General features: G+C 43.8%; 1 protein-coding gene across 8 annotated transcripts in view; it reads right to left on the reverse strand.

Moving 5' to 3' along the window:
• Positions 1-1742: 1742 nt before the first annotated feature.
• The window catches only part of Ddhd1 (DDHD domain containing 1), a 74799-nt gene continuing 58589 nt past the window's right edge, over positions 1743-17952 (reverse strand). For 4 of the 8 annotated variants that reach the window (XM_042284711.2, XM_042284712.2, XM_042284714.2 and 1 more), the window contains 6 exons: positions 17174-17249; positions 12435-12584; positions 10147-10399; positions 9058-9249; positions 6730-6813; positions 1743-2663 (listed from right to left, as the gene is read on the reverse strand). In XM_042284711.2, coding sequence (XP_042140645.1) covers positions 2482-2663; positions 6730-6813; positions 9058-9249; positions 10147-10399; positions 12435-12584; positions 17174-17249 — 937 coding nt within the window. In that variant the 3' untranslated portion in view covers positions 1743-2481. The remainder of the gene's footprint in view (positions 2664-6729; positions 6814-9057; positions 9250-10146; positions 10400-12434; positions 12585-17173; positions 17250-17952) is intronic. The other 4 variants (XM_076544840.1, XM_042284716.2, XM_042284713.2 and 1 more) reach the window with 1 other exon arrangement.

Raw genomic sequence — 17952 nt, forward strand, 5'->3', positions numbered from 1 at the left:
GAAAAGCCTAAGATTTTCAAGGCTTGGAGAGTCAGCATTATTTTGTAATTATGTCCTAAAATGTAGTTAAGATTGGATTGTAAGAAAAGTGCAATTACTGCTAAAAATAAAGTTATGAATAAAAAGCCTTAGAAAGGCCAATTTTAAAGGAAAAATAAGATTGAACTCCAAACATTCTCCTTATCCAACCTAACTGGGTTAAAGTTGGTATGATCAATACTCAAAAGACTCAATATGAACACAGGATAGAGAATAGAATTTTAATTAGTATCAAAATCAGGACTTTTGGGGGCCAATTTAGTACTTGCTGGAGTAAAATTGCAAACTGTTACTTAGAAACTGACTTAGTTTCTAAATCAAGTAGGAATTACACATACTCTGTATATTACTTTAGTATATACAGCATATCCAATGATTACATGCAGAGATGGAGAGACAAGAGCTAAACTCTCCATTGGCACTGATGAAATTATGAGCTGGAAACAGCTGTCCAGAGGTGGAGAACATCGACTTTTCATTGAAAGGGAGCTTTGAATGCTGTTCTTTCCAAGAGATGACATAAACTCAAACAGTGAAATTCAACAGCTTTGCGGTGTGAGGAAAAGCAAGCAGACATACTCCTTTGCTTACGAAATCCAACTTTTCAGTTGATATCCAACACATACTCAACCACCTTTAACGATAGCTATACGATATGGGCTTAACTTTCCTGAGAATTAAATGAGACCTGCTAAATAAATAGGCTAATGACCTGCATTCATAGGAATCTCCAAATATGAAAGATGCCTCAGCTCCGCTAAGATTCATCAAAAGCCTTCGCAGGAAGGGTTTTTGTGAGCCACAAACTTGGTCACGCAGCCTTGGAATTCTAGAAGGAATTGCTGAATGCGGAGCAGATTCAAGGGCAGCGAGGAACCGACAGTACTGAGGACCAGGAGTAACAGCCACCAAGCCCTGGGCTCTGCCACCCTGCAGAGAAAAGAGCAGGGCGGATGTGGGCTCACTGGCTCTGCTCCCAGCAGCTACAAAATCCCTTCCATGAGAAAGAGCACCTTGAGTGGAACCTAGGGAGAGCCACCCAGAAGCCAGTGTTGGCCATGGCAAGGACAGCTCCTGCTGCCTTAAGTGAACCCCTCTTCTGTCGGAGTCCAGAATGTATCTGGAGGTTAACGCTGGGCTTCAGTCATTCTCCAGCTTACTAACCGCAGACTACTCAGGGTCACATGGGGGCAAAGTCGTTAGGAAGCACAGAAAAGGGTATGGCCTGGCTTCAATGCAAACGCTCTTGATTTGCTGTGTAATCGAATGCAAGGCACTTCAAATATTGGTGCCTCAGTATATAAACATGTGACATGGTAGCATGTGTTCACTTACCTCAGGAAGCTTCTACATAGGTCGCTGAGTGCACACTTCAGAGAAAAGCACTGTGGAAACAATTATAGCCCAGAAAACCCTCCGGTGCCTCAGTGTCCGTGGACTGGGCCCAAGTCTCCATGTTTTCCTTAGAGCTGTAAATACTACACGTTGGTGGCATCCCATCCTTCACATGTGTTAGCCGTTTGGCACACGGCTGTTTATATCTGTCAGGTCCTCATGGTCTCTAGCCCAAAGGTGTGTTCTAATTTCCCAACACAGCTAATGCATAACCCACTGTGGAGTCCCTGTGCTGGCAACTTTCAGCTTTCTCCGAGGTACATGTGACATCATAAAAAAATAAATTAAAAAAAAAATTGAACTAGTGCTGTGTGAAACCATGTTTTTAATGAAAAACGAAACAAAGACAAAAACAAAAAACCCCCAAAAACCTGAAAGTATGCCACAGCATCATCTGGTCATCTGAAGGTACAAAGATGGATTTTGAGAAAAAGGGGCCTCAACATGATACAAAATGAATGTGGCTCAAAAGAAACATTAAAAATGTAATGTTTCATACACTGAACTAACTAGAGACAATAAATTATAAGTACAGTAGTTCAAATATTGCTTTCTAGCATTAGTTTTTTTTTTTTTAAACAAGTTAGATTTAGAACTTTTTTAATTTGTTATATTCTTCTTTCAAAGGAACTGTGGACATGGAAGCCTTCACAGAATCAAAAACCATGATGCCACCTGTAGTCTTCACAGAACGTACTGGACTCTGACCACCTTAGAGTTACAACATCCTTAGATTGATACATTACATTAGACTCCTGGAGAACTAGACTGTGATGGCTGCCTTCACGCAGCTCTCCTAGACCCTCCACACTTCCATGCCTGTGATTCTCTGCAGGGGCTTGGCTAGACTCATAATCAAAATTATAGAAACAGTAAAGAACTTCTTTAGAACTGAAAATGTGTTTTTGTTCTCTTTTAAAAATAAAATAAGGTGCTTTTAAATTAAAGTATTTCTTGCCCTAAACAAAACTGGAACCTTGATATCTCCATATCTTGACACATTTTAACAGAAAAACAAGTTTTGGGCCATTCATGTCCTTTGAGAGTTCAGATTGGATCTAGGCTGGGCTTCGCATCATCATCATGCTCATGTTTGTACATGAATGTCAGGAGGAACAGAGCGACGTCCAAGGATGACCAGTAGGCGGTGTGTGACGTGACGGCCGACCAATAGCGGCTCTCCACCAGGCCTTCTCGGAGTTCAAAGTCAATCCTGTGCTCCAGCTCCACTGAAAAGACAAGAGTTCCATGAAGATTACAGTGTGTTTGGTGCAGGCCGCAGACAGCTGGGGGGAAATCTAGGGAACGGAAATGAGTTTTAAATGGTTACCCTCTTCACTCTAAATTTATGGGGCAGTAAAAAAGCCGAAGCTGTTAGGGTTCTACAAGTGGGCTCTGTCCCATTGCTCCAGTCAGCAAAGGATAATAAGGAAAGGAAACAACAAAAATTCACTTGCTATCATGGCCTATTTCTGGCATTAGAAGACTATTTCTTATCTCTCTTCTTTGAAGAATTTCCTGCATCCCCGGGGAAGTGGGGAGGTCACCTGATGCCCCCTCATTGGGGACATGTTCTGTGGGGAAATGTTCCACAACAACCATTTTTTTTAAAAAAAATTTAATTATTATTATTATTATTATTATTATTATTATTATTATTATTATTATTATCTTACAACAGTGTTCTTCCCCACTAGGCTGAATTCCTTAGAGGCAGCCAGCCGCCACACATATATCAACTGCATCTATTTAGCAGGGTCTAGCCTGTGCCTGTGACATTTGACATTCGACATTCAAGCACTCAAAAGAACCCACTATGTGGTGGGATAAATTAAACTGCGGGAATATCCTGCAGGAGGAAGGGCTTTCCCTATAATTTCCTGCCCTCAAACAATTCCGTGCACCCAATTAAGCCTTTCCAAAACCCACCAACAGTCCTTGCAATAGTGGAGAGAAATGCACAGATCAGGCTCTTGTCAAATCTTAACGGGCTAACGTAATGGACCCTCGGAGATAACACACTGGGAAAATGATATCACGAGTGCTGGAGGGATGGCATAAGCCTGGCAACCTAGGTTTGCTTCCTGGAATCCATGAAAAGGGTGAACGAGAGAAGCAACTCCACAAGGTATGCTCTGTCTCATGTATATACACATCACTTACTTGCATATACACACAATATGTACTTTAAAAAATGGCATTATGCCGGGCGGTGGTGGCGCACGCCTTTAATCCCAGCACTCGGGAGGCAGAGGCAGGCGGATCTCTGTGAGTTCGAGGCCAGGCTGGTCTACTGAGCGAGATCCAGGATAGACACCAAAGTTACAGAGAAACTGTCTCGGAAAAACAAAAAACAAAAAACAACAACAAAAAAATGGCATTATTATATTCAGGGTCTCTTTTAAAACTGTTCATGAGCCATATAATACTTTGATCTGTCTTACAAACAAAAACACCCAGGTCACTACCAGATACTTATTAACATCTCTGTTCAGTGCCAAAGGATGTCAACAGTAAAAAGTAACAAAAACAAAGAAGGCTGGAGAAAAAAACTAGGTTTTGCTTTATATTGGGAATGTGGCAGTCACACATAAGAAATCTTACCACTCTAGAAAATAATTTTAAATAAATGTTTGGTAATGCTATTTTTTTGTTGTTGCTGTCATTGATTTTTTTGAGACAGGGTTTCTCTGTGTAGCCCTGGCTGTCCTGGAACTCATTCTGTAGACCAGGCTGGCCTCAAACACAGAACTCTGCCTCCCGAGTGCTGGGATTAAAGGTGTGCCCCACCCCCCCACCAGCTCCTAATGCTAATCTTAAACAGGGCTTGTTTTGTGGTAACAGTGGTTGACAATACATAAACATATAGTAGTTACCTTTCAGATATAATTTTCTGATTTGTAAATTTATCTATATATCCGCTCAGAGAAGATTTATACTTAAGAGGTGAAATGCCTTCTAGCCTATAAAATACTTGTATAAAATACCGACATAGAACTTTCACAAAGTTCTTTTAACTCTAAATTTTTCACTTAATAAAATAAAACTAATCCACAATGTCAGAAATTGCTGAAATCCATGTGGATTTAGGAAAGAATGCTCTAATCCTGTATTTTTGTACTCCATGGGCCTTCACGTGAGATTTGTAGGCACTCACTCACCCCAGACCAGAATAGGAATGAGAAAACTGAATTCTCCACCGTGATAGGTGGAGTCAAGATGAAGTAGGTTACAGAGAAAGAGAAGAGGCAAGTGTTCGATCTGGGAGGGTTCCACCTCAAATGCTGCTGCACGATCCTTTTTAGTCCCAAACTCTTCACTACACGTTCAGATCAAAGGCACAGATTTCCTGCTCCAGGAATTATTTGGCTCCACTCTGGTTTTAAGGTCCTGATTTTTATTTTTTTGAAATAGGGTTTCTCTGTGTAGCTCTGGCTGTCCTGGAACTTGCTTTGTAGACCAGGCTGTCCTGGAACTCACAGAGATCCACCTGCCTCTGCCTCCCAAGATTAAAGGAGTGTGCCACCACTGCCATGCTACCACTGTCCTAAAACGCTGCTTTCATAAAGTGGTTACTCTATTTTATTATGGGCCCTTGTCAATCTTGTCACTTTTGGGGACATCGGTTATGTTGTTACCTACACTGGCTTCATCTGTGCTTTTCCACTATCACTGGGCTTGGGTTAGAGGCATCAAAATGCAAATTAGGTGGCCAGCTTCCCCACAAACCTGTTCTGGCCTCACAACTTCGTGTCCTTAGTGCAGTTCCTGCACATCTTGCTGTCTTTGTGGGAGGATCAGGGCGGAAATAGAGGGTTTGTGCTCCCTCTCCTCTCTTCCTGTTATGTGGCTCACAGCCTCTCCCAGGGAGAGAGATTCTACATGGCAGCACCATGTGCTGCTGGACAATATGCTCTTGGCCAAACAGGTTCAGACGCAGATGGACCGCTGTCTCGGTATGATCATACCAAGACTTGTTAGGACAACACGGGGGATGGATGCTCCTAGTTCCTCCAGCTGTCTGGGATCATGGGGAAGGAGAAAGCAAAATTACCTTGTCTTCTTTTTCTATGCTTCAAATACCTAAATGCAAATTCTGTTAAAAAACAGACAGACAGACCGACCTTGTTCCTGGGCAGGTGGAGAGAAACAGAGCAGCTGTGGCTGAAAACAGGTGCATGTGCACCCAGGCCGGAGGGTGACACTGGGAGTCACTCCTTAAGTGCTGTCCTTTTCTGTGGGGGTCTTCACACAGCACCTCTCGCTGGCTCGGAGCGTGTCAACGAGGCCAGGCTGGCAGGAAGGGCCCAGGGAGTCAGCCATCTCCGCCCCCCCCCAGAACTGCAGTAAAAGCTGTGCCCAGCTTGTAAAGAGTGGGTTCTGAGGCTTGAACTCAGGTTCTCTTACGAGGATTTTCCTGACTGAGCTATTTCTCCAGCCCAATTACGTTACTTTTTAAGGAAATGTTTGGCTATATAACTGGAATTCTTATGTAAGGTAACTTCTTGAAGGCAATTTACTGAGTTAGGTCAATATAAACTCCTGCTCTGGAGGCAAAAAAAAAAAAAAAAAAAAAAAGACGCAGCTTGTTTTACTCAAACACTGTTTGGGAAGTGTATCAAGTAATATGGCTTTTGATAATTGAAAAAGATGTATGAAAAATTAAAGGTGGCTAAAATAACCAAAGAAAATCCTGAACACGTTTTTAACATCGAAGATAAAATTCACTATTAGTAAGAAAAACAGGAAAGGGAGAGAAACTCTAGAAGAAAGAATGAGAAATCAGTCAGTAAAGGAATTCTAAGTTGTTAGATAAGTCCTCAGTGATAGATTCGGAGTGTGCTGGACAGGAAGGCTGAGAACACCTCTGCATCAGTATCTCTGTTTATAACGGATCCACCCAGGTGGAGAACGGTCTGTGTTTGTGTTGGAATGATTGTTAGCTGTGGCAGACCCACAACCCAATGCTGACGTCAGACGTCAGAACAAGCAGGAGCGGTGCAGTTCTTTGTACGGGAAACCTTCTTACATCTAAGTAGAGACAGGAAAGAAGAGCGAATGTCCGAGGTCTCGAGGACAATAAGGAGGACAGACAGGGGCCTAATGCTGTATTTTTTAGCATCTGAAGTGGTCATGAACTCTACCATTGAAGATGAGAAAACACACATAGAGTCTGCAGTGGTAGCCCTGAGGCTGCTCCTCCCGAGGCTAGCCCAGTTCGCACTGAGTAGACCATTCTCTCTAAGTAGACCATTCTCACAGTGTGCCGAGCACCACCCCTGACATATACCATACCGAGGCTAGCATCTTTACTCTGCATTACATTTTCCGGGAAAAGAAGTTGTGGGAGATAAAAGAACGATTCTTGAAGTCTGAAATCTGTGAAAAAAAACAAACAAGATGCTGTAAAGTCAAGGCTGAGAGTTCAAAACGGCCTTCACTGTTGCGATGGCCAAAACGTTAGCGCAACCTTCCAAATGAGCTGAGTAAGCCTAGCACACACACAAAGAAGCACACCCCTCGGTTTCCGTGAAGAGCTCCTTCACGGAAAATGTGAGCACAATTCAGTTCTCAAGTGTAATGTCAGAATCTGTAGATAGCTCGAGACTCCTCAAACTTAGCACTAATTCAAGTCACCTAGAGGGCAACAAAACAAAACCAAACAAAAACCCCTGAAGGAAACAGATCCTTTCCTTTCACAACATGTTACAAACACAGGGGCCCGAGAGAGGAAAGCATAAAATGCTCTACATCAAGCTGGTCTTTTCGGAAGAAATGACGGCGAGCCACACCAGAGGTGTCGCCTCGATGAAGACAGCGGAGGCCGAGCGACAACACTTCGTCTTCCAAGAGAGCACTTGGTCACGAGTTCAGTCTGTGTCCTCCTTACCCCCAGATAACGAGACTCAGAGACAGCGGCGTCAGAAGAGAGGCTATCCCGAGGAGCTGAGGCAATCGGTGTGAGGAGGAGGGAGGGAGGGAGGAAGCTCAGTCACCTAATCACCACAGCCAGATTCCACAAAGACTGAAGGAAGAGAAGTTTCAGGATTGCAAGACAGCAATTAACGGCAGAGAATCGGAATGACACAGCGATGCATGGAGGCAAGTCAAAGACTCACTAAGACAAATGCTGGGTGACATAAGACAGAATCGGATTGTCATAGGTCCGAGTTTAACAGTCCTTCTCTTCTGAGAGATGACTATAGAGACTCATGATTAGCTCTGATACAGTCGAGCCCAAGGGTGGAAGACTGGTAAAGCATTTACATGCAAGCAAGACACACCACGGCTAGGGCGTAGCTCAGCAGACTGTAGGCAGCATGCAGAGCACACACTGGGCCTAGGTCTGAGGGAATATGTGGGACGAGTCTGTCCAGCTGAGTACCACAGTAGTAAGAACTGGTTCTCTACCACCATTTGAGACACGTTCAGTGAAGTACCCAAAATCAAACACTTTCTCTGCTCGGACTCTGTATGTGTTCACTCCTTTTTCTGAGAGTCGCCACTGTCGCCGTGGGAGTCTGGCCCCAGGATGGGCCCTCTTGTTCGTCAGCGTCTCCGCTGTGCAGCAGCAAGACTATGCAGAACTGCATGTCACTAAAGTTTATACACTCACAGTCATGTTTCTAGGTACAAATGACTGGACCATAGCGTAAGAACTCAGAGGAAAATGAGTTTTATACAGATACCGAAGTCTAAAAAGATCTGTTTACACATGGTCCCCATGACTCACAAATATAAATTTTAGCACTCAAAAGGAAGAAAAATGCTGTTGGCCCAGTTAGGAATGCTCAGCCCTACTGCTAATCCACTCCGGAGGGGGTCGAGTGTGGAGGAACCATGCATTCCTCTGGGAGGCCACCTTGACTTGTCCTGGTTGCTGGTCCCTTCAAAATTCAGGGTGGCGGACACAGCAGGCACACAACGCTACCAGGAACTGCAATGAGGCCGCCACATGACTGGAGCAGTCCAATCTCTCCTGCTAGCTGCAGAAAGGGAGCAGCTGCTTCAGAACTTGATGTCCTTATGGGACAGCAATGGGAATACCAAGGTCTTAGTGCGATTACTGGACACTTCCAAGTAATGTTCACTGATAGACTAGTGACTCACAGCTATGTAAGATTAAAAAAATTGAAGTCCACTGGAAAAAGATAAAGTTCCATCTTACTGAGACATGTACCCTCAGTGAAATCCCTACTGTACGCCAGGTAACTGGGCAGGGATAGAAGACACCCAGTGGGACACAGTAAACTTCCTCAGCTTTGGAGGTCTCACAGAGCTGGATGCGAGTGTGCTTGGCTGCAGGACAGAGCAGTGTTTCAAACTCTCAAGGCCAGATACAGGCCACGTCTGTCAGTGATAATGTGGAATTTCAACCTTGGTGATTGTACTACAAATGTACTTTGTAAAAGCTAGAGTACCTCACCTCACAGACTGTCTCGTGCTTGATAATTTAGACCCTTGTGCTCCAGAGCCCTGGCTAAAATGATCTAGTAACTTCTCTCTACAGACACTAGAAAGTATTCTTTTCAGACCTGAGCGGGGACCTCCAGTACTCCCGCCCTCCCGTCCCTCTGGAAGCTACAGAGGTAGGTAAGCTCAAGGAGAAGCGTAGGAACTAACATGCAGAGTCCAGGAAGCCCGAGCTGCTGTGTGGCAGGGTCTGGGTTGCCACGGTGGTGGTGGAGGGTGAAGAAACAGGCTTCTTCTCGTCTTCCGCTGTGTCTTTAGATGTCTCAGATGGCTGTGATGTTGAAGAACGTCCAAATCTCGAGAACAACATCCCTCCAAGGCCCTTTCCAATGCTAGCAGCCCCTGTAAGTCACAAAACGGGCAGTCACTCTGCTGACGCATCTCACAGCACACTGAAGAGCACCACCCACAATTACAGCCAACGGGCAGACGGGCCAAGCCCACTCATTTTCTTCCAGGGTGGGGACCTAAAAACATTCCAATTCCTATGTAGGTTTCTAAGTAAGAACGATGTTTAAAAGAATAAAGTTGTATAAATTCTAGGAATACAGATACATGAATATACAACTAAGATGGTATTGTATTCAAATGTTCATTATTATAGAAGTATATGGCAAAATAAAAATGTCTAACAAAAAACTCATGCTGTTGACATGGGGCATATACCTAGTATAATAGGCATACGTCTTACTAAATTTATTCTAAAAAAGGCTTCAATAACCTCTGGGCAGGAAGTCAAACAGCCAGCAAGTGTGGCAGGTAAGGCCTACTTATAGTGCCCTCTTGTGGCATTTGCATAAAGGACACTAAGCCAGAAATAAAGGGCAAACTCAGTGGAATGCTACTGGAATACCCAATTTCTGTGCTGGCACCAGGAGTTACTTGAAGAGAGATGAGATAGCCGTTGCCCTAGGAAGCAAAAGCACTAAAGGACTTGACTTTCAGAAGACGTCAGAGTCCTGATGGAGAGGTTCTCCCGGAATGCAGAAGGGCGAGGGGAGCATAAAAACAAGAGCATTTCTTAGGGTCCCTCCGCAAGTCATGGGGCCAAGACTACAGCGAGTGACAGGATACTGCTTCTTGTTCTTCTCCATTGTAAGTGGAGGACGTCGCAGCTTCTGCTCAGTCAGCAGGGAAGCTGATTCCAGGAGACGGACAGCTGGAAGTTTTCTATCAGCCTATTTCCAACTCCCCCCAACTTAAGTGCTTCCATTCACAGCTCGAAATGAGAGAGATTACCCAGTATGCTGGCTTTGCCAATGTTAGTTATGGATTCTCCATAGTGGCGCCGCGATAAGACTGGGGAGGTCACGGGGCTCGGGATATTGGCGATGCTTTCACTCTCTGAAACTGAGGTAGGTTCTTTTGCTGGGTTGAGAAAGTTTGGCTTCATATGCTCATAAGGTAGAGGATTTGAAGTGTTGTACCAGTGGATCTGGACCGGTGAGATGTTGCTGTAGTGTTTCAGAATCAATGGCTCTAATCTGTAGGCCTAGATAGTTAAAAATGCATAGAAATACAACGTTAATACACAATAGCTGGATTTTAGTAAAATGTTTACTCCCAAAGCTCTGCTGAGTAAATCTTAGAGCAGGAATTTTAAAAATGGCTTAAATACGCTTCTATATTTTTCACTGTTAACATATGTGCCTGTCTAATTATATATTCTTAATGATGAGATTATAAAAAAACAACTGGAGTTAGTTTTGATTAATGGTGTCTATTAATTCATTTTCAGTGAAAAAGACTAAGTTTTACCACATTCTGATATGGTCTAACAAGATTTATGTCAGACTCACAAAGCTGAAGTGGTGGATGATAGCCCAAAACGTAGCACATAAGGTCGATCTCTAATATTTAGATTGTTTATTACACCTGATTTCAAACACATGACTCCAATAAGGGCCTAACTTGAAAGCCAACGAAAGGCTGCTGCCTACAGCAACGAGCCAGTCATCAGTCGTAGGTGCAGCGTCAGATGCCCTTGGCACAGTGTCACCGTCACGGTTTGCCATTAGTTAGGCCACAGAATCTCAGAGCCGTCTTACAGGAGGACCTTGGCCTAGCAAAGGTCCACACAAAGCATTAAAGAAAAACAGTGCAGCTTGGTGGCAAGACACATGCTTAGGGACATGGGAAGCGCGGGTTCAAATCCCAGAACCCAACACATAAAAGCTAAATTTGAGATGTACAAAGACGACAGAATTCACGTGTGCAGAGAGACACCTGAACACACAGACATGCTGGTCTCAGAGTACAGACTGTAGCTACTGCACTCTGCATCTGAGCCTCTGACAGACTGAGGCTGTCCTCCTGGCAGAAGCTTACTTTCGGCTCTTCCGTTTCAGTTGGAGCTTTCTCTTAACATGGCAGTTGATAGCTTAAACACACAGGACTTTCTAAAATTCACATAGTCTGTCAGTCAGTGTTTGTTTGGTGGTAGCCAATGACCTTTCAAAAGACTTCACACAAATATAATAAAAGCCAATTTCAGATTATTTAAAATAGTTTTACTGTGTGTGCGTCAGACTGACCGTTATCCCTAACAAGATGTAAGAAAACTCGACTGTGTGGTAGAGAATCAGACCAGGTTCCTTCAGTAAACTAAGAAAACTGAGCTACACTCCAGCCTAAAGTATTTGTCTTGTCTAAAAACCTCTTCTTGGCTCTCACTATTTACGACTAGATGTAAGATCTTAGACTGTTTACATTTAAAAACATTTAAAAAAGCAAATATAGTAGAAAATTGAAAAAAATGAGTATTTTATCCTTTGACTCAACTAAACGCATGGTTTTACCTTTCATGTTTTCAAGAGGATCTGTTAGGTTCATCTCAATTACATAGGACATTTTAGTAAAACAGCACTTAAAGCAGGGGTTCTGTATTTCCTGATTTATTGCTGTGAATGTACACCAAGACATACTGGACACCTGTGGGAATTGCTTTCTCTTCCATCACATGGTTCCAGGGAGTACTCTCAGGCTGTCAGTCATGGCGACAAGCATCTCTACCTGAGTTCTCTTGCCAGCCTTTAAAGCAGGGTTTAAGACTTCTGTTCCTAGGCCATTGGCATTATTACTGGCTAGGATTTGAAATTAATAGATGCTTGTCTCTTGTACTGTTGTCCAGGGGTATTATTTTTATAATTTTTTTTTAAAGATTGATTTATGTGTATGTGCACCAAGGGTGTGCAGTGCCCATGGAGGCCAGAAGAGGGCTCCCCTGAAGTTGGATTTATAGAAGGTAGTGAAGTCACCTGATGTGGGTGGATCTGGGAACCAAACCCAGGTCCTATGCAATAGCTCTTAAGAACTGAGCTATCTCGCCAGTTCTTGGTAAGGTGTTACAAGAGAAGATCCTCTCTAATATTTTATTTCATCAACTCTGAATGAACCAACACACGGTGTTAAAAATTTAACCTTTCCAATGAGATAGAAAATGAATTCTCTTGTTAGTTCATGGCCCCTTGCAAGGTTTCTCACAGAGCAACAGGTTCAGGATCTAGAAAGCTCACAATAAAACTCACCACTGGGTCTGTAGGATGAAAAATATTTAGTAAGCGATTACAAATCTCTCTAGGTAAAATGTGGTCTTGACTTCCAGTATTTCCTGGCCGGATGCCACGCAATGCCAAAAAAACTGCTAGTGGGGATCCCATACAGAAGAAATTCTCAACCTAAAATAAAAAAGCCATCCTAAATTTAAAAAATGATGAAGTGTTATTTTCAACAGAATCTGGGGATAACACATTACATAATAAAATACAAACAATAAAATTCCCTCTAAGTATGTGCTTTGTCTACATTACTTGTTAATTACATACTAGTCATTAATGACTTTATAACCATTTACTTCCAGGAGGGTTTTCAGTATTTTAAAATCTAACAAGTTGAAACTGAGAAAAGGAGGGAGGTGGAGAAGCAGCCATTGTGTCTAGCATTCACTAGTCAGGGTGACTGAGCTGGGACACGTGACCACACTGCTAGACGAGGTGCTGTGATGGTCGGGACCAGCATGGGAGAGCCACTGTTCCCGAGCTGACAGTGGCGTGTGGCAGGCACAGTGGAAGGAATGTCATACAAGAATGGAGCCCCCAGCCGGGCGTTGGTGGCGCACGCCTTTAATCCCAGCACTCGGGAGGCAGAGCCAGGCGGATCTCTGTGAGTTCGAGGCCAGCCTGGGCTACCAAGTGAGCTCCAGGAAAGGCGCAAAGCTACACAGAGAAACCCTGTCTCGAAAAACCAAAAAAAAAAAAAAAAAAAAATGGAGCCTCCAACTCTGAGGGCTTTGCAGAGGGTGGGGTGTGCCGTGACCAGTACAAGAGACTGGGGTCTCAGGGCTGGGAGAATGACAGACAAGACTGATACTCATATGGACTAAAGCAGAGAGAGAAAGGTACTGGATGATTTTTGAGAAAAGACACAGGTAAGACTGAAAAACTGTGCGTGTGTGCGCACGTGCATGAATCTTCTTGTCAGATCTCTAAGGAAGATGGGCTTAATTTATATCTTAGGCACTGAAGACCAGCACTTAATCCATACTCTGGGAAGCATAACCTGGTAGTAGTGTGTATGGATACACCAGAAAATTGAGATACTATTGATTTTTTGGGAAAAAAAATCTCTTGAAAGAAACGAGGCAAGAGATAATCTCAAGTTGGGTAGGCCCTGCTGTCATTCATAATGGGAACATTTGAGGATAGAGTGGGGTCACATGCTTGATTGGAGACAATAAAGAATGGGCCAGAGACAACAACATAATTTCATTGTCCGAGGAAACTGTCCCCAGATCTTATGTTTGTTCACAGTTAAGTTTGAGACCTCTGCAATATATGGGTGAAAAGTCAGAGCAGGGGACACAGAATTGTATCTTCTGCCATTCAAATCTACATCCACACCACTATCATTGTAGTCAGAGCATGTGAGGCTAAGAAAGTCAAGGAGCTTGCCCAGGATGTGCTTAGAACACGGACAGCCGGACACAGATCTACATTTAGTCAGCAGGAGGAAGAGGGAACTCTAGAAGGGAGAGTGAAAGAAAGAACCAGAATAAATGGTTCACGGAAGTCAGACTCTGTTCCTAATAGCCATCATCTGTCACCCTAACTATATTGTGACAGGGTTTTGGTCTCCAATTTTATGCACCTGTAACTCTTTCCAAAAAGATGACAGAATGACTTTTATTTTCAGAGTGAAAAAATATGCACGAATATTTACTTTGAATGAATATTTTGAAGTGGTGCCTTTGTGTTTCTGAACCTAGAGCCCCCACACATGCCACCACCAAGCTGCCCAGCCCAAGGAAAAGCACGGCAAGGAACAGGGCACAGCTGGTATAAACCAGTTCTTATACAAAGTGGGGAAAGAAGGTCTGAAAGAGAAAATAAAGCCACACATGTGACTCATGTCTGTAATCCCAGTACTCATGAGACTGAGGCAGGACTGGAAGTCTGAGGCCAGCCTGGGCTACAGGGTAATTTTGAGATTAGCTTGGGTTACTTGATATCAGAGGTTCTGTCTCAAAAAGCAAAAACAAGGGTTGGGGGGTGTGGCTCAGTGGGTAAGAGAGAGCATTTACTCTCTAGCTTGACGACCTAAGTTCGAATCCCTCACATTCACATGAAGAAGCTGGGTGCGGTTACACACTTGTCACCCCAGGATTGTGAAGGTTCTGAAACCCTGCAAACTAGTCAAAACGGAAAGCTTCTAGTTCAGTGCAAGATTCTATCCCAAGGGAGTAAGGCAGAGTGATAGAGGAAAACATTCAGCTTCATACTCTGACCTCTGTGCATGCAGGACAAACACCTGTATATTCCAGTACATGTCCCAGCACCCCTCCCCCACCTGCATATTCAAGTGCATGCACTGGCTCACCCCTACACACACACCTGCATATTCAAGTGCATGCACTGGCTCACCCCTACACACACACACCTGCATATTCAAGTGCATGCACTGGCTCACCCCTACACACACACCTGCATATTCAAGTGCATGCACCAGCTACCCCCACACACTTGCACCAGCCCCCCAATATACAAAAAATAGGTGACAAGAGGGAGCTATGACATTCTATGCACAACGCTTTCTGCACTGGCTAGTCACTCCAGAAACATTTGTTAAGTCGTTTCTTCCGTATTGTTTTGTTTATGATGACTGCAGTCTGACAAACAGAGGTACTGTTCTCTCAGTCTGTTATGACTGTCAAATGATCAACATTAAAATATCATGTGTGTACATGTATGATGTATATGTGGGGGCATGTGTATACCATGACACATATGTGGCGGTTAGAGGACAATTCTGGAAAGCTGATTCTCTCCTTCTGCCTTTGTGTGGGTTGCAGGGATTGAACTCACGTCACCAGGCTTGCACGACAAGCTCCCTTCCCTGCTGAGCCATCTCACCAGCCCCATCAAAGAATTTCGAAGACAAAAAGGAACTTTAGATACTTAGTTTAGCTTCCTCGTCTAGAGACAAGTCAAGAGCTGAGTTCAGAAATGGTACATGACTTGGCTAACATTACTATCTAGATAGGACAAAAGTCACGACCAAACCAAAGCTTCGCTGTCCACACTGCATGCTGACAATTGTCACTGCTCTTTTCCTGGTTTTGAAGCTCAGTGGTCAACTGCAACAGGACAGACGCCAGCATCCTCAAGGTCAATCCAGCTGCTGGTTATCTACAGGGAAAAACTTGTTTTCTTCTGACCCTGTTCTCAGATGGCCTTCTTAATTCTCAACTTCTATGTTTCCCTCCAAATAACAATGAGGAGCCTTTATTGGCCTATGCATGACTTGCGTCAGAAGAAACCCAGTTATATGTACAGGTTCTAGTCATGTGGTACTGAATCTAAGATCATAATAGACTCAATGTGTCCTATCCAATTCTGTAGTAAAAAACCAGTTTTCTTTATCTACCAGATACATTTATACATTAGCATTAATTATATATAATAGTGCTGGTATTCAAATTCTAGACTGGTAACTCCAGAGACCATATTCTTTAACGTGACTTTTTGTTTTTTTCTTTTTTGGTTTTATTGAGACAGAGTTTCTCTGTGTAGCTTTGGGGCCTGTCCTGGAGCTCTCTCTGTAGACCAGGCTGGCCTCAAACTCACAGAGATCCACCTGCCTCTGCCTCCCAAGGGCTGGGATTAAAGGCGTGAGCCACCACTGCCCGGAGACCATATTCTTTAAATGCATGTTTCAACTTTACCATTTGACCATGTCCCCCCACCCCCACCCCCCACCCGCACAGTGCCAACGACTGAACCTAGTGCCTTGTGCACACGGGCCAAGCTCTTTGCCACTGAGTTACAAGCCCTGCTCAACAATGTGGCTTTTAAATGTATGGTATAAACTCAAAGAAACACAGTGTGGGGGAGTCCAGTTACAGGGATCTGGCACCCTCTTATGGCCTCTGCAGGCACCAGGCACACATGTGGTTTTTACATATTCATATAGGCATTCACCCATGCTCACAAAAATAAATACCAGTTAAAGAGGAACTGTGTAAGCCATAGAGTCACCCCACACTTTAAGCTGCACGCTAAGCTCCTGAGTGAGAAGGGAAACCCCAGGGGCGGCCATGTGGTGCACTGTGCACGCAGAGGTCATGTTAGAGGCTCACCACTGCAGGGGAGAACGCATTTCAGTGCTGTCGTGCCGACGTCTCTAACGCCTTATGCGTTCCTAGAGCGCAGTTTTATTAATCTAAAAACGAGTTTCACTCTGCCCCTCTCAAGCAGATGGCAGTTCCCCTTCTCTCCCAGCCCCTTGCCAAGTCCTGACAACTCCAGCCAAACTGACCCCGGGAGCTTTGCCTTGGGCTTTTGTGGAGACTTCATAAACGGAAGCGGCCAGCTTTCTTGCCTGAATCCAGGCCAGGCCGTTTCCTTTCGTTTTCTTCTTGGTGCTGACCACGTTTGGTTACTTCTAAACAGTCAACATTTCACACACCTGCCTCAACTCTTCCTCTCCTCCCTTTCCTTTTCTCTTCTGACTTGGCCAAATGTAAACTGAGGTAAAGAGCAAGTGTTCATCCTCGATAGCTCCCCCCCCCCCCACGCCAGTGCATGACTGCTCTGCACACTGTTACAGTCTGGGGCTGGAGAACCATGTTGCCCACACTGTTCCTCAAAGCAGCAGCAGCGTCCAGGCACACAGTACGTAACCATTCACGGCTAAACTTTCATTTGTCAGGGGTCCGCACTCCAGAGTTCAAAAAGTACCGAGACAAGGAGAAGCTGGTCCCTTCCCTTACCTTAAATTTTAAGGCAGGTGTTTGAGTTACAGATGACGCCTTCAATCCATGCAGACGTTCTTCTATTTCCCTCAGCCTAGGAGGCAGTATGAGATCACACATACATACATTTATAGTTTCACTACAAATCATCATTGTATTAGAGGCTTACTACATCAGGAAGCAAATGATGGCCCTCGCACTAACCCCCATCTGTGACAATGTTTAATTAATGTTCCTGCTGTACTGCGTAAGGCCTGCACAGGGACTTCTTATGATACCTGTATATACATAGTTATCTACCTACCTACCTACCAATCTCTCTCTACCTACCTACTCTATCGACCTATGTTGCTTTAAAATTATACTTTATACTCTCTTGTCCAATCTTTTTTAAAACAATGTTTTCCCCTTTTCTATATTTAGTAATGAATTTTATAGGTCTTTCATTGCATTGCCCTCACCTACTTTAATTTCTAAAACAGCCATTATTTGTCCACCACATGAGGAACACGTTCAACCCTTCTGCTCTGTCTCTGCTAAGGACATCTGAGTCACGTGTTTTATTACATTCTTCAGTTGTGCTCACATCTAATACATTTCTCAAGAAAGCTACAACTCACTTTCTAAGACAGACTTAATTACATGTACATGCATTTCCTTCTGAGACAATCTCATGTAGCTTGGGCTGACTTTGAACTCCTGATCCTCCTGATTCTATTCCCCAAGTGCTGGGATTACAGGCCTGTGCCACCATAACTACATTTAAATTTTTTAAAATGTTTTTAGATTTCATCTTT

Source organism: Peromyscus maniculatus, chromosome 9 (genome assembly GCF_049852395.1).
Source record: "Peromyscus maniculatus bairdii isolate BWxNUB_F1_BW_parent chromosome 9, HU_Pman_BW_mat_3.1, whole genome shotgun sequence".
NCBI classification, from domain to species: Eukaryota; Metazoa; Chordata; class Mammalia; order Rodentia; family Cricetidae; genus Peromyscus; species Peromyscus maniculatus.